A 22,861-nucleotide genomic window follows, 5' to 3' on the forward strand; every position below is an offset into this window, starting at 1 on the left:
AATGCCTCTGCAGAGAGCAAAGAAATAAACTGGATCATAATTTAGGCTCAGCACTGAGGACAGCGAATAATAATTATCTCAGCCCCAAAGTGTGCTTTCTGTGGAGAACAAAGCTCAGACCAACTGCTCCTCCAGCCAGCCAGCACTGGGAAAGTTTATTGAAAGAAGCAACAGTGCTATTTAATTCTACATCTGATGAAGCCAGTTGCCAATTTTCCATTCAGTTCTGCAGTTGAGGAAAAGGCTTTCAGAGTCCAAACAGAATTTGAATCAAGGAAGGGTGGAGCAGGCATCTCTCTAGCCTAAATTCCAGTCATCTGCATGTTTCATAGCAAAGAGTGGTCAAGGTTTTTTTCATGCCTGGCTACATTTAGCCTATACCTGGAGCTAAACTACAGCAGTTACCTTGTCACCCAATGATAGGCTGAATCAGGAAAAGAAGAAAAGTGGAAATGAAAAGAGACTCAAGGAAATAGCCAATATCAGTACAAGACATATCAAGCTGCACCCAGACCAGCAAAGGTGCAGCAGTCACCATATCCAAGAAAGCAGTCCTCAAGAGCAGAAAAAGGAACAGGATGAAGAGGAGCCCAAGCAGAAAGCTTTAGTAGGAGTATGATGCCCATGGTCTGGGATACACCTGTGAGCCAACTCAAGTCATCTCAAGAACTCCTAATGTCCATGGCATGCCTGGGATTCTGTCCCAGCAAAACTAAGACAACACCTTATAGGATTAAGTTACTCTTCATTCCATGCCCAAGGAATTTGGTAAGAGCTCTGCTATATCTTCATATTGATACATCTCCTTCTCTGGAGACTTTCAAGACCTGTCTGGATGTGTTCCTGTGCAACCTATGCTAGATTCCATGGTCCTACTCTGGCAGGGGGGGGGTTGACCTTGAAGATCTCTAGAGGTCCCTTCCAACCCCTAACATGATTGATGAACACAGGTCATTCTGAATGCCATCTGTACATCTCAGGTTCTATCAATTGCCTTCAACACCCACAGGTGACAAAAGGCATTTAGCACCTAAATAAAAGATCAATACTGCCGGGCATCCTAAGCAATTGTTGAATTGTGCTTTTTTTTCTTGTAACAAATTCTGGATGTCTGTTTTCCAGCAACTTTCAGTGCCTTTTGTGACTTCTAAGGTGGCTTTTCAAAATGGGGATTGCCTGCCATGTTTATTCTGGTTAATTCCTGCACAGCCATTCTCTTCTACAACAACGACGACTAAATTCGTAGGAGTATTCTGAAGTTATACATGAGTCAGGCCTACCTTTATTCTGAATGTGATTTTCCACAGAGGAAAATGCTCCATTTCAAGTCATCATGCTTCAGATGTAGTTGTTTTGTCTTTTATTTTTATTAATTCTTTTTCCCCCCATTCAGGTTGTGCTTCCAAAGTGTTCCCATGTAGATGAAGCCTTACAGCTTTAGGGGAAAAAAAAAGAAAAACAAACACAAAAAAAATCTCTCAATGCCTGGTCTTTCTCTACAGCAGGAAAACATCTGTAAATTCATGGAATGGTTTAGGTTGGGAGGGATCTTAAAGAGCATCTAGAGCTTGCTTTAGGTTGGAAGGGACCTTAAAGATCACCTAGTTCCAACCCACCTGCCATGGGCAGGAATACCTTCCACTAGATCAGGTTGCTCAGGACCTCATCCAACCTGGCCTTGAACCTGGTCATGGATGCCCAGGGCAACCTGTTCCAGTGTTTCACCACCCTCACTGGAAAGAATTTCTTCCTACTCTCCAGTCTAAAGCTGCCTTTCTCAAGCTTCAATCCATTCTCTCTTGTCCTATCACTACAAGCCCTTGTAAAAAGTCCCTTCCCAGCTTTCTTGTAGAATCCCTTCAGATACTGGAAGGCTGCTCTGAAGGTCTCTCAGAGCCTTCTTTCCTCCGGGATGAACAGCTCCAGCTCTCTTAGGCTGCCTCCCTAGGGGAGGGTCTCCAGCCTTCTGACCATCCTCATTGCCCTCCTGACAGTAAAGCCTCAAGAACCACAGCAATGTTCCTGCTACACACACTGCATTTTCCCCAAACAAAGCTGCACCAAACTAGATCCAAATTCTACAACAGACAACACAGGATGATTTTCAGGACATGTATGTGTTGGTGGGAATGCCCCAGATGCACTTCTGTTCCTAAATACCTTATGATTTATCACTTATAAATATAACAAAAGGTACAATTCAAGTATTTGGGGATTTGCCTTTTATTATTTTTTTTTCCTGGAAAACATGCTTTTGTAAGATATTCCTTTGTTAGATATTCCTTTGTAAGATATTCCTTTGCAAGATATTCCTTTGTAATATATTCCTTGCTTTTTAGGCTGCCTGCTTATAGCATTCATTTGAAAAGCTCCTAGGCAGATGGTCCCCAAATGTGAGTTAATAACTGGTAGGTAGCTTTTGAGAAAGCTTTATGAAATCTCCCCATGCAAAATGATTTCACATTCACTGCCTGCATACCATCCTTTGACTATTCTAGCAGACTATTTCAAAATGATCCAGAGAAAGTGGCAGATTATGTTCTGCTTGTTTTATAGCAGACGGTTGCATTTATTTTGCAGAGGAAAAACAACATGAAGGGAAAGAAAATCATGCACAAAGGTTTTATTGAAGATTTTCCTAGAACCTGGCAGTCTTCAGTAGCTACTAGGCTTGTCTGCTATGAATACAGACTGAGGAAGCTGAGATTGTTCAGCCTGGAGAGGAGGAGGCTCTGGGGTGACCTAATAAAAGCCTTCCAGTACCTGAAGGGGGCTACGAGAAGGATGGAGAGAGACTGTTTGCAAAGGTCTGCAGTGACAGGACAAGGGGCAATGTTCTGAAATGAGAGAGAAGATTTAGATTGGATGTTAGGAACAAGTTTTTTAGCATGAGGGTGGTAGAACAACTGGAATAGGTTGCCCAGGGAGGTAGTTGATGCCCCAATCCTGGAGACATTCAAGGTGAGGCTCAACGAGGCTCTGGGCAACTTGATCTAGTTGGGGATGTCCATGCTGACTGCAGAAGGAGATGGACTAAATGACCTTTGGAGGTCTCTTTCAACCCAGACCATTCTATGATTCAATGATTCTATGATTCTGTGAGTCTATGATGTTATAATTCTATGATTCTGATTCTATGATTCTGTGATTCTATGATTTTATGATTCTATGATTTTATGATTCTATGATTTTATTATTCTATGACTATGATTCTATGTTTCTGTGATTCTATGACTATGATTCTATGATTCTATGACTATGATTCTATGATTCTGTGATTCTATGATTCTGATTGTATGATTCCGTGATTCTATGACTCTATGATTCTATGACTATAATTCTATGATTCTATGTTTCTATGGCTATGATTCTATGATTCTATGATTATGATTCTATGATTCTGTGACTATGATTCTATGATTCTATGACTATGATTCTATGATTCTATGACTATGATTCTATGATTCTATGTTTGGGTCTCTGTCCCTCTTCTGCAGCCCTTCTACAGTATTTCTCATGCAAAGTAATCCTGCTTTGTGACAGAACAGGATAGGCTGAGTATTCAGCAACCATGAGTCAGATTTCAAAGTCAATTTAAAAACCCAGCTTCATATGTGGGGCTCTTCCTGTTCACTTTTGCCTTGTTATAGCTACAGTATGCTTTGGACAGCATAAAGTTGGAAACGTTGCTAGTGTTCAGCCTGGTGAGGCTCTCCCAGGTTTCACAATTAATCCATCACTATACTGCTGACAAAATGCTGCAGCCTTGCCTAACAATGGCAGGGGACCAAATGTCTTCTAATTTTCCACACAGAGCAGTCTGGGGGTGAATAAGTCGTGGTTAACTGCCCTCCCTCCAGCGTGAACCATACAGTTAGAAAACAGAAAATCAATCTTTTCAGATGGAAAGGACCTACAATGATCATCCATTCCAACTGCCCTGACCACTTAAGGGCTGACCAAAAGTTAAAGAATGTTAGTCAGGGCATTGTCCAAATGCCTCTTAAACACTGACAGGTTTGGGGCAACCTCCACCTCTCTAGGAAGCCTGTTCCAGTGTTTGACCACCCTCTCTACTTCCTAACACTCAATCTGAACCATACTGTCAGAAAATATCTGCCAAGGCCAGGAAATGCACTTCAGAGCACACAGGCTGGTGTGTGCAGCACCAGGCACAGCCACTCAGCCTTGGCAAGATGGGAGCGTAAGGGAAACACAGAGAGACATGAGGATGAGAAGGAGATTTCCATGTGAGCATAAGGGAGAACATTTTCACTCTGAGGGGGACAAAACACTGGAACAGGCTGCCCAGAGAGGTTGTGGAGTCTGCTTCTCTGAAGACCTTCCAAACCTGCCTGGATACAGAATCACAGAAAGATTCAGGTTGGAAAAGACCCTCAGGATCACCAAGTCCAACCCACAACCCTACTCTACAAGGTTCACCCCTAAACCACAGCACCAAGCACCACATCCAAACCACCTTGAAACACAGCCAGGCTTGGGGACTCCACCACCTCCCTGGGCAGCACATTCCAATCCCTGACCACTCTTGCTGTGAAAAAGCTTTTCCTAATGTCCGGTCTAAACCTACCCAGTGGCAACTTGAGGTCATTCCCTCTTGTTCTATCACTAATTACCTGTGAGAAGAGACCAGCACCAACCTCTCCACAAGGTCCTTTCAGGTGGTTGTAGAGAGCAATGAGGTCTCCCCTCAGCATCCTCCTCTTCAAACTCACCATCCCCAGCTCCTTCAGTCACTGCTCATCAGATTTATCCTCCAGGCCCTTCCCAGCTTCCTTGCCCTCCTCTGCACTGGCTCCAGCACCTCCACATCTCTCTTGTCTTGAGGTGCCCAAAACTGGACACAATACTTGAGGTCTGGCCTCACTAGAGCAGAGTCCAAGGGGACAATCACCTCCCTACTCCCATACATTCCTGTGTGACCTGCTCTATGTGATCCTGCCCTGGCAGGGAAGCTGGACTGGATGATCTTTTGAGGTCCCTTCCAACCTTGTTGAGTGAGTCCCTTCCAACCCAATGTTGAGTGATTCTGCTGACTTGGCAGAAGAGAGCTAGCATTGGGAGAATGATGGGAGACATGCAAAACAAGCAGGATGCCATTCATCCATCAGGGGAGAGCAGAGGGACTGCTGCATCTGATTTGCTCACTGAAGCACAAGGAGAGCCGCTGCTCCTCTTGAGCACTGACCCTCAGAGCAACTCAGCAGATTGTGCTTCTCACACAGGCAAGACACTGGGTGTCAGCAGCCTGGGCTCAGCACTCAGATCAGCTGGAGCTGAAGGCCCTGCCACTCACCAAGCACTGTTTTCCCTCGGTGAAAAGCACCAGCTCCAGCCTCCTACTGAGATCCAAACTCAACAGAGCCAACAACTCAGCGGGAGGTGGCTGCAGCCCTGGATATACATAGCCCATCTGTTCTCAGTGAGCACTGATCCTGCACCCTTGGAGCACATCCTGTCCTGCTTTAACCCCCAGACAACCCCCTGTTCACTTAGGCTGGTCTGCTGCTTTTCAAGGGAGAGCAGCATTTTGCCTGTGCTTTCTGAAAGCCTACTCCCTGTTAATGAGACATTTGCTCTGATGGGGCATATCAAATGAGCAAACTGCAGAGCCAGTCAAAATTACTGACCTTCATAGCACCATTAATGAAGAAAGATCTTGAGATGCTGGGAGCATCAAGCAACAAGATTGGGGAAGGGACTGGAGGGAAAGTCTGATGAGGAGAGGCTGAGGGAGCTGGGGGTGTTCAGCCTGGAGAAGAGGAGACTCGGGGGGACTTTATCACACTCTACAAGTACCTGAAGGGAAGTTGTAGTCAGGTGGGGGTCAGGCTCTGCTCCCAGGCAACTTGTGACAAGATGAGGAGGAGGGCATAGAATCACAGAATCATAGAATCAGTCAAGGTTGGAAGGAACCACAAGGATCATCTGGTTCCAACCCCCCTGCTATGGCCAGGGACACCTCACACTACATCAGGCTGGCCAGAGCCTCATCCAGCCTGGCCTTAAACACCTCCAGGGATGGGGCCTCAACCACTTCCCTGGACAACTCATTCCAGCCTGAAGCTGTGCCAGGGGAGGTTTAGGTTGGATGCTAGGAAGCACTTCCTCATGGAAAGGGGAATTAGATTGGAATGGACTGCCCAGGGAGGTGGTGGAGTCACCATCCCTGGAGGTGTTTAAGGCAAGATTGGATGTGGTACTTAGTGCCATGGCCTGGTCAATGTGGTGGTGTTGGGTCATAGGCTGGACTTGATGATCTCAGAGTTCTATCCCAGCCTCAATAATTCTGTAATTCTGTGAATCTACTTCTTCTGCACAGAGAAAATCTCATTCCCCAGCCAATATATCTCTTATTGTTTACAGTAGAAAACCTCCAACACTGCAGTAATGTGGCTGGAGGTGACCCAGCACAAGCCCTGTTGAACAGTGATGCTAAGAAACTTCATCAGCACAAATAGAGGGCTCAGACCATGTTAGTTCAGAAGGGGTGAGGACCCCTGCAATCACAGCCTAGTATGTGTGTGTGAAGGATGGTCTCTTCTGTGCATGGTCTAGTTGCTATGGTGGTGTTAGGTCATAGGATGGACTTGATGATCTCAGAGGTCTATTCCAGCCTCATTAATTCTGTGATTCTGTGATTAATCAGCTGCGTTCACTCTCTAAATTCTACCATCTTGCTGTGAAATGGAATGCTGCAGACTTGATTCACTGCAAATCAGCTCAGCTCTACACTATTTTGTCCCAGACACGTCAGCACCAAACTGGAAGGAACAGCCACAAATCAGGCAAGAGGTTTGTCTGAACCATTTTATTTGTCATCCTCGCAGTTTAACCTTGGAAAATCCTTTTTTTGCCAGGATTTTCTTTTTTTTCCTCATAGTTATTTCTCCCTTTGGTAAAGATGCTAATTGGCCAGAAATGGGCAGAAATGGGAATTGAATATTCGCTGCATGAGTCACAGCCTACTGGAATTCATTCTTGTCCTTTCCTAAAACACACCTGAGCAGAGGCATTTCAGGAGTTAGGCTTCTTTTCAGCAAATGTACCTGGATCATGTTTCCTATTTAAGAGAGGCTAAAACATTACAGAATCAGCCACTGGCAGCACTCCCAGGATATTTTTTCCATTCGCACATATTTCTTAAAATGTCAACAGCAGTCTGACCATTCGCAGCTGGGAAGCCTGACATCAGATGTACATTAGCCCTGGGGGAAAAAAAAATCCAAAATGTTAGCCTCTTCTAAAAAGGAAAACCAAATTCAAAGTATGAAAGTATGTTACGCTGGCTCCTGCCTCTGAGCACTATGCAAGGAACAGGAGGAAATTTTGCAGAGGGAGTTTACATCCCTGGCTATTCCATTAGAAAATCAGACAAGGGAGCAGTGTGGCTTTCAGGGATGAGAAGTGGACGGTATGTGAGATTCTTATTTTAGGCCTGATTCCTGTGTGTTTGGGCTTGTTACACAACAGGAGATAGAAAAAGAAAAAGAAAAAGAAAAAGAAAAGGAAAAAGAAAAAGAAAAAGAAAAAGAAAAAGAAAAAGAAAAAGAAAAAGAAAAAGAAAAAGAAAAAGAAAAAGAAAAAGAAAAAGAAAAAGAAAAAGAAAAAGAAAAAGAGGAAAAGGAAAAGGAAAAGGAAAAGGAAAAGGAAAAGGAAAAGGAAAAGGAAAAGGAAAAGGAAAAGGAAAAGGAAAAGGAAAAGGAAAAGGAAAAGGAAAAGGAAAAGGAAAAGGAAAAGGAAAAGGAAAAGGAAAAGGAAAAGGAAAAGGAAAAGGGAAAAGGGAAAAGGAAGAAGGAAAAAGGAAAAGGAAAAGGAAAAGGAAAAGGAAAAGGAAAAGGAAAAGGAAAAGGGAAAAAGGAAAAGGAAAAAGGAAAAGGAAAAGGAAAAGGAAAAAGAAAAAGAAAAAGAAAAAGAAAAAGAAAAAGAAAAAGAAAAAGAAAAAGAAAAAGAAAAAGAAAAAGAAAAAGAAAAAGAAAAAGAAAAAGAAAAAGAAAAAGAAAAAGAAAAAGAAAAAGAAAAAGAAAAAGAAAAAGAAAAAGAAAAAGAAAAAGAAAAAGAAAAAAAGAGAAAGACAAAAAAATCCCAAACAGAGCCTTAAGAACCATGTTTGCTCTGCAGTCCTGGAATTCAAACCAGCCAGCTAAACTACACTGATTCTGACTGTGGAAGAGCTTCCCTGGAAAGAATCACAGAAGTGTCAGGGTTGGAAGAGACCTCAAGGATCATCCAGTTCCAACATCCTGCTATGGGCAGGGACACCTCATACTAGATCAGGTTGCCCAGAGCCACATCCAGGCTGGCCTTAAAAACATAAAGGGAAGGAGCTCCACCATCTCCCTGGGCAACTTTCTAGTGCAGCCTGCTGGAGGGAAGAACAAGGCCACCAGTGCCTCAACAGTATCCTAGTTCCAAAGGAGAATTACAAGATGCAGTGACTGAAACCCAAGGTGTAGCCTACGCAAGAGCTGTACAAACAGGAAGATCAAAACAACAGCATCCCACTCTCACTATCAAATTCACTTCTTCTCTGCATTTAGAAAAGCCAAGGAGTTGTGTGGTGACTTTTAGTTATATAGTTGCATATGCATGAGCTCAGGGGGGAAGCAGAATTGGATGAGAACAGATTTCTTCAGACATAATTATGCTCGATGAATAGAGAAGAATTACTGTTTAAAGGAAGAAATTAGGAATAAGGACAATGTGTAAAGCTTTTAAAATACTCCCAAGAAATTGCCTGAGGGCATCCCTGGAGATCAAGATCAAGATCAAGAATCAAGAAGGTTGGAAGAGACCTCAAGGATCATCGAGTCCAACCTGTCACCCTAAACCTCATGACTATCTAAACCATGGCACCAAGTGCCACGTCCAGTCCCCTCTTGAACACCTCCAGGGATGGTGACTCCACCACCTCCCTGGGCAGCCCATTCCAATGGCCAACCACTCTCTCTGTGAAGAACTTTCTCCTCACCTCCAGCCTAAACCTCCCCTGGTGCAGCCTGAGACTGTGTCCTCTTGTTCTGGTGCTGGTTGCCTGGGAGAAGAGACCAAACCCCTCCTGGCTACAACCTCCCTTCAGGTAGTTGTAGACAGCAATGAGGTCTCCCCTGAGCCTTCTCTTCTCCAGGCTAAACAGTCCCAGCTCCCTCAGCCTCTCCTCACAGGGCTTGTGCTCAAGGCCTCTCCCCAGCCTCATTGCCCTTCTCTGGACATGCTCCAGCAATTCAACATCTTTCCTAAACTGAGGGGCCCAGAACTGGACACAGTACTCAAGGTGTGGCCTAACCAGTGCTGTGTACAGGGGTACAATGACCTCCCTGCTCCTGCTGGCCACACTATGCCTGATGCAGGCCAGGATGCCATTGGCTCTCTTGGCCACCTGGGCACACTGCTGGCTCATGTTCAGCTGCTGTCAACCAGTACCCCCAGGTCCCTTTCTGCCTGGCTGCTCTCCAGCCACTCTGACCCCAGCCTGTAGCTCTGCATGGGGTTGTTGTGGCCAAAGTGCAGCACCCAGCACTTGGATTTGTTGAATGCCATCCTGTTGGACTCTGCCCATCTGTCCAGCCTGTCAAGGTCCCTCTGCAGAGCCCTTCTACCTTCTAACAGATCAACACCTGCTCCCAGCTTGGTGTCATCTGCAAATTTACTGATGATGGACTCAATCCCCTCATCCAGATCATCCATAAAGATATTGAACAGGAATAAAGATATTGAACAGGAATAAAGATATTGAACAGGATATTCAAGGCGAGGCTCAAAAGGGCTCTGGGCAACCTGATCTAGTTCTTAAGGGGGCCTACAAGAAAGCTGGGGAGGGACTTCTTAGGGTATCAGGTAATGATAGGACTAGGGGGAATGGAAAAAAAAATAGAAATGGGTAGATTCAGATGGAATGTTTGGAAGAAGGTTTTCACCATGAGGGTGGTGAGACACTGGAACAGGTTGTCCAGGGAGGTGGTGGAAGCCTCATTCCTGGAGGTTTTCAAGGCCAGGCTGGATGTGGCTCTGAGCAACCTGATGTAGCAACCCTATGGCAGGGGGGTTGGAACTGGATGATCCTTGAGGTCCCTTCCAACCCTAACAATTCTATGATTCTAGTTGAGGTATTCTGTGATTCTGCATGTCCCTGCTGACTGCAGAGCAGGGTGGAGTAGATGACCTTTGGTGGTGCCTTCCAACCCAGACCATTCTATGGATTAAAAGATGCCATGTAGCATCAAAGCAGGGCATGTGTCTCAGCTCTGACTGGGAAAGTGATCAATATCTGCACTAGTCAGTTAAATAGTTTCAGGGAGTGTTCCCAGACAATTAATCACAATCAACTATACCGTTACAAGTCTCTTGGTTGCACTTTTAAGGCTGTATCAGAGCTCCCTCCTAGATATTTCCTAGGCACAACCTGGGAATGAGCACAAGCCAGGAACTGAGCCCATTAGGCTGCCTGCCTCCAGCCACCTTATTTTAGAGGCAGAGGCTGAGAGTATGAACACAGGCATGTGTTGTATGCCAGTTGGCCTCAGTGCCAGAGAATGGTCCTGAGCAGATTTTATTTTCTAATATAGATGCAGTCAGGATGTCTGTGAGAATTCCTATCTCCTCCTTAGTGGAATATCCAGCTTATTGAGAACAGAACCTATTCTGCTTTCCACTAGCAAGAAACAGTGCAAATTCCATTTTTAAATGTACAGTCCCCAGGCCTTCTAGATCCAAAATTCTACAACCTTTAGCTTCTGCTCCATTATCAGTATGCATAGTGGATACTTTACACCTCTTGGTACTCTTCCAGCATCTGCTTAATCATAGAATCATAGAATGGTCTGGGTTGAAAGGGGCAGAATGAGTTTGGAACAATGATTTTTGGGTCATATTGTTTTCTAGGTCGTCTTACTACAAAGACCTTTTTTATTTCACTTTGAAAAACATATTTAGAGTTAAGGTAGCCTATGGATGGAGGTGAGTGAAACTGAGGGTCACACAAGGACAGGCTAAGGCTGTACCAAAGGCAGGTAGGTGCTGTTAAAGCTTTACCTCACAGTATCTTTGTTGCCTCTCTGTCCTGAAACAGGATCAACCTCATCATCTTTACAGTAAGGGTGGTGAGACACTGGAACAGGTTACACAGGGAGGTTGTGGACTTCCCTTCCCTGGAGGTGTTCAAGGCCAGGTTGGATGAGGCCTTGAGCTGGTTTAGTGGAAGATGTCCCTGCTCATGGCAGGGGGCTTGGAACTAGATGATCTTTAAGGTCCCTTCCAACCCAAACCATTCTATGATTCTATGATCAGTGAGGGTTCTTCAGCACATAACTGCTGTTTAACATCCTCATCTCATCAGTGGCCAAGGAGCAAGGCCAAAGTCTTGCTTTGGTCTTTAAAGCCTTCTTTCTATTATTCCCTAAGCATGGCAGCAACCTGCCTGCAGACCCTTGTCAAATGTCACTACCAGTCGTGACATCTCACCAAAGGACCTGACCAAGCCTCAGCTAGGTAGCTGCCTTCCTATTACTAAATGGCACTGCCACAGGAAACTGCTTTACCTCACAGCTAGCTTCACTGACACATTTCAGAAGAGTAAGGCTTTTTGTGTACATAGATATCTTCTGTGAGACTGAGAGTGCAGATCTCTTGTGCTACCTAACGTGAGGTGAATGGCAGCAAGTGTGAGAAGGGAAGCTACTTCAGAGTAGTACTCAGAGTGCCATGAACCAAAAGCCCTCATCACCACCACCACCATCACCACACCAGTGATATCTGCAGCATAAGAGGCCAGGGAACAGCCAGAAGTGTCATTTTCTCCTTACAAAGTCCATTTTTTTTTTCCAAAAGAGCACACAAAGCAGGGATTTGCTCATGCTGCTTAAAGCAGCATTAATTCTCATTCTGTGTTTGGTGACCCTACCAGATGGGGCACGGTGCACAGATGCTGGCATACAGCCCTTGCCTGCAGAGCCATCAAGAGCCATGCAAGAGACCAGAAAGAACATCACAGGGTGAACCTCTTGCCAGCCTTTTCTCCATTCCTGAGACCTCATATTTTAGATATCCCAGACCAGCCAAGCCCACTCATTATTTTGTGCCTCTCCCAGCCCTCTCCCACTTTGAAAGGCTCATTCTGTCTTTCCACAGCCTTTCCTTTAAGGTGTTTGTAAATAGAAGACCTTTGTGCTATTGTTGACAAGGCACTAGAAGATGAATGGTGTTACATAACTGCTAGTTACTGGTTTATCATTTTTTAGAATGATGGAAAAGTTAAATGGGAATGCAGAGTCCCCTTAGGGCCAGGCTAAGCAAACTAAACTTGCATTACCAGTGACCCAAAAGAATATTCACTTCTTCAGCATGCCTCGAGATGGATGGAATGGAAGGGCAATGCATTTCAGGACATACTGTTCCCCCACCAAAATGACAAGCCATTAATAACTGTGGCATATAGGCATGTGTGGGGGTGAGAAATCTGCTGTGAGGGAACTTCTGGTTAAAAGAATTTAGAATAAAAAGTAGTGGGTTGTGTTTTTGGGGTTTGTTCAGTTGGGTTTTTTTGCATTTGCAATGATTAGCTATTCATTAAGCTCTGATATTCTTGTGGCTTCTGATATGCCAAAGAGGTTTTATTCAGCTTGCTTTTCATTCCAGGTCAGCTAACATAAGATCAATAATGGTTTGGAGAGACTTCCTTCTTTTAATGAGCATAGAACTGGCATTCATAGCCTGAACCCTATTCCTGTTTCAGGCTTACAAGAGCTTTCTCAAGAGTAACTTGGTTCTTTCTCTCCTATTCTTTAGCAGCAGAAACTTGCATGGGCATGTTATGAGGCTTCTGCATTGCTCATGTCAGGCACAGATACAGGCTGCCTACTGAACTCAATGAAGCTTCTTGATAGCAAAAGCATTTACAGCAAAAGCAGGCTCTCACTGCTGGAAAGTGCAATTACACTCACATCCAGGCCAAAGTCACAACTCTTCATGCAGACAGCCCTAGTACTGACTGTGCAGCTGATCACATCCAGAAGATTGCTGCAGGAATAGGCACTCTCTCTGTAGCAAAGATCTTGTATTCTGATCACAGTGTCCTGCAGCACCACGCGAATTCAGGCTCACAAATCGTACCACAGACCTAAATATTTACACCAAAGTCCAATGGGAATTGATGGCCCCAATGTTTCAGCAGGGTTTGCAGTTCATTTCACAGAATCACAGAATGTTAGGGGCTGGAAGGGACCTCAAAAGATGATCTAGTCCATCCTCCCTCCCAGAGCAGGATCTACCTATACCAGATCACACTGGAATGCATCCAGGCAGGTTTTGAATATCTCCAGAGAGGGAGACTCCACAAGCCCCCTGGGCAGCCTTTTTCAGGGTTCTGTCACCCTCACAATGAAAAAACGTTTCCTCCTGTTTCCATGGAACTTCCTATGCCTCAACTTCCACCCATTGCCCCTTGTCCTGTTATTGGACATCACTAAGAAGAGCATGACTCCATCCTCTTGGCACTCACCCTTTACATCTTTATAAACATGAATGAGGTCACCCCTCAGACTCCTCCAACCTAAAGAGCCCCAGCTCCCTCAGTCTCTGCTCATAAGGAAGATGTTCCACTGCCTTCACCATCTTTGTGGCTCTGCGCTGGACTCCTTCAAGCTGTTTCCTGAGGTCCTTCTTGAACTGAGGGGCCCAGAACTGGACACAATATTCCAGATGTGGCCTCACCAAGGCAGAGTAGAGGGGGAGGAGAACCTCTCTCAACCTACTAATCACAGCCCTAATACACCCCAGAACAGCATTGGCCTTCTTAAGCAGCAATCTCAAAGATCAGTGCATCTAAACTACCTGATGGGCTTAAAGCTGAGTTCACACTAAGTGTTTTGCTGAATTGGGGTCTAACCATGTTCCTGGTTGCATTACTCAGTGTCTTGCAGCAACCTCTCTCACTAGAAGCCAAATTCTTTACTGCCTTATAAGCCAACAGAAATTATGTACAGAAGGTGTCAAAGCCTAGTTTGCCTGAACTGTTCTTGACAACTGTTTAGAAAGCCAGGCCAGACAAATATTTTAACCATATTTTAAGAATCACTGGTTTGCTTTTAGTGGAAAATTATCTTGCTTTATTATGGAAAAATATAGCATGTTCAAACTGAAGGTCAAGGAACAATGTGACAAGCTTGCATCAAACCCTGTGCAGTAATCAGGGCATTTTGCTCTCCCAGAGGTTGATGTTGATTGGGATAAATTCTGCTCTCAGTTTTAGGAGGGCACATATGCTGGAATACAGAGCCAAGTTTTACAGACTGGATTCCAGCTGAAAGATAAAGGCACCTTGCAAGACCATGTCCTGTGGTATTTCTGCAAGCACCAAGTTGAGTTCAACAAGCAGTTGTGATCATCTAACTGACACCAAAGGGTGAGGATTTCACTCCTCCCTGCTTCCTAGCTTCCCCCCACCCCCCACTGATATTCTTCATCCTTTCCTTACACTGGCTCTGGCACATACTTTCCAACTCAACTAATCTGACACCAAAAAAAAAAAAAAAATCTACTTTGCTGTTGTGGCTGCTGCTACATTGCATTTTCTGCCAGATTAGTGAGCTCAAGCAGCTCCTGGAAGAGGAGGCAGTACCTGCACGTGTATTTGCACAAGGACAGACCTAGTTCAGTTTAAGCAACTAAAGGGCACACAATGAGAGGAAAGAAAACTGGAGAGGAAGGAGGAAGGCAAGGCTTTCTTTTCCTAGCAGCAATGGGCTTTTAAGATCACCTCAACTCACTCCCTGTAGCCCTGATCTGTTTTCACCAACACCAGTTCTACACTGGTGCTACTCCACTAACTGCAATAATTATTGTTAGGTAAGTGAGATGGATATTCCAGCCTAACACTCTGTGAAGCCCTGGCCATAAGCAGGGTTCCTCTATTAAACAAGTGCCCCTGCTCTGAGGAGCTGACAGTCTAATTCAGCACAGTGAGCAAATTGGAAGAGTGAATTATGCAAAACAAAAGCAGTCAGGAAACTGGGGGTAGAAGCTAGAGGAAGAAACAATCAACATTTGATCCTGAAAGACTCACTGAATTGTTTGGTCCTTGTGCAGAGACTTAGGTGTATTTAAACACTGAAGTAAATCAAACAACTTGCCTGAGCCAAAACCTTCACTGTAGGTCCATCAGGGATCTAGATCTCAGCATGTGCAACAGGCAATCATTGCCACTTCTTGGTTTCATTTTAGATTCAGCCTCACCCAGGGGCTAATTCTACACCTCACCTCGATGCAAAAACTCCTGCAAAAGCAAACAGGAGATCTGCCTGAGTCTGGAGAGCAGCTGGGCTGGGCACTTTTGTCTGTTGGGGTCATTGCAGACAGTTTCTCAGCATATTACAGTACCATTGCCTATCTAAATTAAACCAACATCTAAAACGAATACCAAAGATCCTGTTCTCTATTATCCGATCCAACCTCCTTCCCCCTCCACCCCAGAGCCAGGTGTGACAGTTTTTTATACCAAACATGTCAAATGCTGCTTGCCTGGCACTTACCATGCCTGTTTTACTAAGGAAAAACATTGTGCACTTAGGCATTATCTTTAAACAGCGTGGGAAGGGACAGGAAAGCAGAATTTGAGTTCAGATGAGAGAATTCAAAGCTCTGTTTTGCAAAGCTGATATAAATTGATCACAATACACGTATCTGAGGTGCTTCCATAAATTCTAGTCCTGGTTGAGCACTAAATTGTGTTAGAAAATGTGCTAGAAATTTGCTTGAGCACTAAACTGTATTAGGAAATCGGTTAGAAACAAACCTTGAGCGCTGACAATCAAGACTTCTCTTTCTGCTAGTCTCGCTGTGCCACCCAATGTGGTAAAGGCATGAAAGATCCTTCAGCAACAAAACAACAATTTGAGGGGAAACCAGAGATGTCCTTTGCAAGAAAAAAAAAAACTGGTAACACAGATCTTTTGAGTTAAATAAGCAACTTTGTATCGGTCTTCACTGTTAAGCTTTCCAGCGCCGTGTTATCACGGGGAAGAAAAATGTGTCACACATCTCTCCACAGCATCTGAAGTGTAAAATCCACAGCACTGAAAAAAAAAAGGTTTGTTTGGAAATAAAAGCAGGATCTTTTGATAAAAAGGTGATGCTTCCTTGTCTGAGTCCAAGATATAAGCCACAAAATGGTTAGTTAAGTAGCACGGCCGTGCCAGGTTAGACTCCTTAAGTGCCGTTTCCAGTCTATGATAATTAAAACCAGTGAAGAAATGGTATGGATACATAAAGGTGACCCAACACACATGCCAAAGTAATCTGGAGTGTACAACAAAAAGAGTTTTGCAGATATTGCACTCATATATTCTGCTTTCTTCAGGTATTTATCCACTCCCTCTTGTTTTTGATCTGTTGTGCACTTGGATCGAAACCACTAACAGCAGACACTGGTTTTATTTTTCTTTCAGTCTCAAAAGGTATAAAACTGGGGAGGAAAAAAAAAAGAAAAAGAAAAAAAAGAAAAGAAAAAGCTTCACATACATTAACTGTAGAACTGGGGAGGGAAAAAAGGGGAAAAAAAGAAAAGAAAAAGCTTTACATACATTAACTGTAAAACTGGGGAGAAAAAAAAGAAAAAAGAAAAAGCTTCACATATATTAACTGTAAAAGTGGGGGGAAAAAGGCAAAACAAAAAGTTTCACATACACTGTAAAAGCAGGGAGAAAAAAAAAGGGGGGGGAGAAAAAAAGGAGAAAAAGCTTTACATACATTAACTGCAAAAGTGGGGAGAAAAAAAAAAAAAAGGCCAAAAAGAAGAAAAAGCTGCACATATTTTTTTTTTCTTTTTTGAGTGAGGATAGTAAGAACAGGATCGAACTATTTAGAAATTCGGAAAGAGGAATGAATGAAACTATTGCTGAAGAAGAATATCTACAAGATTTCATCATTTAAGGCTCGCAGGAATGAACTAACATATTGATGACAACGAAAAGTTCTCTGCTAGAGGACTCAAAGCACCAAATTCACTTCACATACCAGACGACTGGATCAGTACTGATCACAAGTGGAAAAGTCTGAAAGTGCTGAGCTGCTAATGTTCCTAAGTGCTTTAATGATGTCATATTTCACAGGAATAAGACATCCCCCTTCCAACCATAAATACAGATATAAAATATATCAGAATGATTTCATTTTGAAACTACAGTACAAAAACAAACAAAAAAAAGAAAATTAAATCTCAACCTCCCCCCCTTTCCCTCCCCCCAAATCCATTCATTCTCCACACACACATCCCACCCCCCCAAACTCTTTAACACTAAACTTGGAGCAACTGAAACTGGTTACAAACAAACCATTTAAAACCAACAACCACTTGCTAAATGAAGTTTTCTACAAACTAGGTTTTGCACTGTCACAGCTTACCAGCTCCTGCATCATGGAGCGTAGCTTATTCTTAGCCCATTTTAAAAATAGGTGACCCTTTGTGCCATGGAAAGAAAAAAAAGAACATAAAAACACCAACTCCTGAAGGACTACTCAGGCTGGTGATCGATTTATAAAATACAGCCTGACTTAAAAAACAAACAAACAAACAAAAAAAACCCCAAAACTATTTGGTACCAAAATAATAATTCTAGTAGTAAGTTTCTGACACCAGCAAATCCTTTCTGCATCTCTGAACTCCAGCTCTCTCCTCTCCTTACAAGTCTGTTTCCCTGTTGGTGTCCAGACAGAGAGCATAGAGGGATTTTCTGAGGTCTACGTTACTTTTCGCTTTGATATTGGCTTTCTCTAAGGAGCTGGTGTCATTGTTGAGCCCCTCACTGTTTTCCAAGTGCACAACAGATTTGTTCAGAGAGTTTCTACTGGATTTTCTCTTTGCATCTCCGCCTGCTGTACTGCCCTGACCACTGCTGTGTTCATCTTTGAGGATAGCTTGCTCTTCGTGATCAGTCTCTCGGTGGTAGAAGTAGTTGAAGTTGGACACAATGACAGGGACAGGCAGGGCAATGGTGAGCACACCTGCAATGGCACACAGGGAACCCACAATCTTGCCCCCCACAGTGACAGGTCGCATATCCCCATAGCCCACAGTGGTCATGGTTACCACTGCCCACCAGAAAGCGTCAGGGATGCTGGAGAAGTGAGACTCAGGGTCATCTGCCTCAGCAAAGTAAACAGCACTGGAGAAGAGGATCACCCCAATGAAGAGGAAGAAGATGAGGAGGCCCAGCTCCCTCATGCTAGCTTTCAAAGTCTGTCCCAAGATCTGCAGCCCCTTGGAGTGCCTGGAGAGCTTGAAGATCCTGAAGACCCTGACCAGGCGAATGACTCTGAGGATGGCCAGGGACATGGCTTGCTGCTGGCCTCCACCCCCATTGCTACTGCCAGCCCCGGGCTGCTGCTGCTCATGGGCCAGCTCGGTGCCCAGGGTGATGAAGTAGGGAATGATGGCCACAATGTCAATGATGTTCATGATGTTGCGTGAGAACTCGGGCTTGCTGGGGCAGGCGAAGAAGCGGACAAGGAGCTCAAAGGTGAACCAGATCACACAGGTGGTCTCAATGATGAAGAAGGGGTCAGCAAGGCTACTGGGTGGCTTCATGGGTGAGGAGTTCCCAGTCGTGCCATTCAGACCTCCACTTTGTGTGGGCAAGGGCACGGGCATCTCCCTCTCATCCCTGAATTCCGGCAGGGTCTCCAAGCAGAAGGTGATGATAGAGATGAGGATGACCAGCACGGAGACAATGGCAATGGCCCGGGCTGAACTGGAGCTCTCAGGGTACTCAAATATGAGCCAGACCTGGCGCTGGAACTCATTGCGGGGCAGGGGCTTCTCCTCCTCTTTGATGAAGCCCTCGTCCTCCCGGAAGCGCTCCATGGCCTCCTCGCCCAACTGGTAGAAACGGATCTCATCGGTGAACACATCGATGGAGACGTTGACAGGTCGCCGGAGCTTGCCCCCGGACTGGTAGAAGTAGAGGATGCCGTCGAAGCTGGGTCGGTTGCGGTCGAAGAAGTACTCGTTGCGGAGCGGGTCGAAGTAGCGCATGCGCTTGTCTGGGTCCCCCAGCAGCGTGTCAGGGAACTGGTTGAGGGTGCCCAGCAGGGTCTCGAAGCGCAGCCCGGAGATGTTGATCAACACCCGCTGGTGGTGCATGGCACCGCGGTTCGTCGCCGCCGCCGCCTCATCCTCCTCCTCGCCTGATGCCGCCATGGCCATGCCTCGGCGGTGCCCCCCTTCCTCCGCAGGGCCCATGTCCACCGCCGCGGTGGGGCGCGGGGCGCGGGGCGGCGGTTTGGGAGGCGGTTGTCGGGGCGGCGGTTGTGGCGGCGGTTGTTGAGGGGGCGGCGGGGCGACTCCGCACGCTGCCTCCTGGCCCTTGGGGCTGCCTGTGCTGCCGCTGCCGCGCCTCTCGCCGCCGTCTTCCCGGGGAGCCGGTGGTGGCTGCTCCCGGTCTTGGTCCTCGTCCGCCGGTGGTGGTGGAGGAGACGGCGGCGATGACGACGGGACGCCCTCCATGCCGTCGCTCAGCCGCGGCCCGCCGGAGCCCACGATATGCAAGTCGCCCCTCCGCCGGACACGGATGCTGCCGCCGCCACCGCTACCGCTACCGCTGCCGCCGGCCGCGGCATCCTCGCCGCCCACGATGGCCGTGGCGCCGCCGTTCTCCAGAGTCACCAACGCGATCTCCATGGGCAGCGGCGGCAGGAGGCAGGCGCGTCTGAGGCGGCGGGCATGCTGCGCTCGCCGCCCCGTTGCCTCTGCCGCCGCCGCCGGCCACGTCCGAGCGGCCGCCCTGCCCTCTGCCCTGCCCTGCCCTGCCCTGTGCTGTCCTGTCCGCCTACCGCCTTACTTCGCGGAGGCGCGCAGGCGAGCGCGGCCCGGGGGATCCTCCCGGGGACCCGGATATGAACGAGCGATCATTATATTATGGTTGCTTGACGTCAAAGAGGATCCCTTCTCCTCCGCGCCCCTGTGCCGCTAGCAGCAGCAGCAGCCTCACCGGGGCATCGGGATACCGCATCCCTCCCCCGCTCCGCCCCGTGAGGGAGCTCCGCAGCGGGGTTGGGACACGCTCCGGTCAGCGGATCTCACACCTGGGGAGCCCATTGGGGTGGCAGATGCGGATGCTTACAGGTGCCGCCGGATCGCCGCGCCGAGGCAGGGAGAGGGGCAGGGCCAGGGGCTGGCTGGGGCTCCCTAGAAGGGGGAAGCCGGGTGCGAGGGATGGCTGTTCCCCGGAGGTACCGTCCGGGACGGGGGGGCAGGGGCCGTTCTCCACCCCGTCGGGCCCGGGACACTCCCCCGCCGCCGCAGCAGCAGCAGGGGATTACGGTGCAGCCCCCACGCGTGGATTACTCGCTTAAAGGAATTGCGCGAAGGGAGAGCTCTGGCTGTAAACCCCCACTCACCTATATTGAAAAACCATAATCGGAAGCCCCGGGGATTCCTGGCGCCTCTTGGATTGTGCTCCCCCCCTCCCTCCCAACCAGTGTAATGAGAACAAAGGGATTGAGTATTTGGATTTGGTTTGCTATGCTCTCCTTCCCCCGCCTCCAATTTATCTCGGAACTGGTGCAGCTTCAAAAGGTGCTTCCAAAGCCAGCAGTGAACATTTCTACCCAGGCTACCTTCACCTTAGCCTCTGCAAACTGTCCCTTTCCCTTTGGTGCATTCTTAATCCCACACCCAAGGCTGATAAATTTCAGTCGATGCACGTTTTATTAGATAAAAGGAATCGAAGCAGCTTTACACAACAAGTTCAGTTACAGTTCAGTAATACAATCAGTGCTGAGATCTTATTTTCTATAATCAAACTATGAACTCATCTATCCTCTTCAAGGTCTGCAGGGGAATTTACTAAGTATGTGTATAAATACTACAAATCCACTCTTGTGGATTTGCTGGGTTTCTAACAGAAGTATGGAAAATATTAAGTGGAGAATCCATTTTGCCTCCCAAGTGGCATCACTGCAGTGACGTTTTTACAGGATCACAGAATCACTGAATGTTAGGGGTTGGAAGGGACCTCAAAGGATCATCCAGTCCAACTCCCCTGCCAGAGCAGGATCACCTAGAGGACAGACAGCAACTCCACCACCTCCCTAGGCAGTCCATTCCAGTGTCTAATTCCCCTTTCCATCAGGAAGTGCTTCCTAACATCCAACCTAAACCTCCCCTGGCACAGCTTCAGGCCATGCCCTCTCATCTTGTCACAAGTTGCGTGGGAGAAGAGCCTGACCCCCACCTGACTACAACTTCCCTTCAGGTACTTGTAGAGTGTGATAAGGTCCCCCCCTGAGTCTCCTCTTCTCCAGGCTGAACACCCCCAGCTCCCTCAGCCTCTCCTCATCAGCCTTTCCCTCCAGTCCCTTCCCCACTCTCATTGCTGTCCTCTGGACCTGCTCCAGCCCCTCAAGATCTCTCTTGCAGTGAGTGCCCAGAGCTGCACACAGTGCTGGAGGTGAGGCCTCACCAGTGCTGAGTACAGGGCAGAATTCCATCCCTAGTGCTGCTGGCCACACTATTCCTGATCCAAGCCAAGATGCCATCAGCCTTCCATGCCCCCTGGGCACACTGCTGGCTCATGTTCAGCTCTTGTCACCCAGCACTCCCAGGTCCCTCTCTGTGGTGGGTCAAACCACCACACCTGGGCACCCCAATAAATAAGGGCTGATCTGTCATCAATGCATGCCAGGGATTATAGCTACAGGAGGAAGACTTGCACAGTGGAAAATTATTCTTTTCTCCAGTTCTGTCAGCTCCTCTAATGCAACATATTTTCCTCTCAAACCCTGCCTACGGAATAATGTCTCTTTTTTTTCAAGAGGGAACATCCCTACATGAGTTCATGCAGCTCTCCTGGAGGCAATGCTAGTCAAAATTAATAAATTTCACCCCAGGAGCTGTGGCACCCGCCTGTCAAAACAAACACCTCTGCAGTCTGTTCAGTACATCCTTTCCACAGGGCTGGTGGCAGGCATTCACAGACACTCAACTGAGCTTTTATTTGCATACAAATATAACCAGTAATACCATGAAACAGGTGACTCACCAGCACCGATGTCTGCTCCCTCACCTCTGTACCTTTTTCATTCAGCCTGCTGTTTCTGCATGTGTTTGAACATACACATCCTTCTCTCCATCAGCAAAACTCCCTTCCAGAGGCCTCTTCCCACAAGTGTGACATTTTCACTTTGCTTGCAACCACCCTGTGACTTGCCATTGCATTAGATGAGTCCCCAAAGGCTCTGAGAACAAACCCCAGTCCCCTAGAGGGACATATGGTTGCTAACCATCAGAGATCTCCTCTTCCAAGCACCTCTCATAAAAAAAATCCTCAACCAAAACATCCATTCTCAAACCTTCTTCCTACACCACCCCTCTCAATCCTAGGGGCACTTGCAGAAATCCTCCCTCATCAACAACAGGGAGCAGTGCCTCTCAGTTGCCTGGGAGAGATTACACTGAATTTAAATTCTTCCTTGATTAAACCCCAAGTTTCCAGTCCTTTTTAATGTTGCTTTGCAGCATTCACATTCTAAATTTGCAGGCAGATGGGATTATGCTAAACTGCAGAGGAAGAAAAAAAGAAAACAACATCAAAAAACAAAACCCAGAGTTGCTCACATTCATCTTACTGAAAGCTTCAGTGAAAATCCTAATGAAGAAAAGGTGCAATATTCATTGATAGAGCAGGAAAATGCAGCTGCTGTGTATAGCATTTTGAGTAGAATGCAAGCACTTCCAGCTGTAACAAGTCTGAGAATCCAGTGTGGTATCTGGATATCAGAGAGAGGAGAAAAGGGTGAAAATAAAATGGGAGGGTGATGTTCAAGGGGATGAAACATCTACTGACAAAGA

General features: G+C 46.4%; 1 protein-coding gene across 1 annotated transcript; it reads right to left on the bottom strand.

Moving 5' to 3' along the window:
- Nucleotides 1-17,692: 17,692 nt before the first annotated feature.
- LOC128981237 (potassium voltage-gated channel subfamily A member 5-like) lies at nucleotides 17,693-19,690 on the bottom strand. Its single transcript, XM_054399941.1, has one exon. The coding sequence runs from the start codon at nucleotides 19,688-19,690 to the stop codon at nucleotides 17,693-17,695; it is 1,998 nt and encodes a 665-aa protein (XP_054255916.1).
- Nucleotides 19,691-22,861: the final 3,171 nt, after the last annotated feature.

This window comes from Indicator indicator, chromosome 3, assembly GCF_027791375.1.
Source record: "Indicator indicator isolate 239-I01 chromosome 3, UM_Iind_1.1, whole genome shotgun sequence".
Classification (NCBI taxonomy): domain Eukaryota; kingdom Metazoa; phylum Chordata; class Aves; order Piciformes; family Indicatoridae; genus Indicator; species Indicator indicator.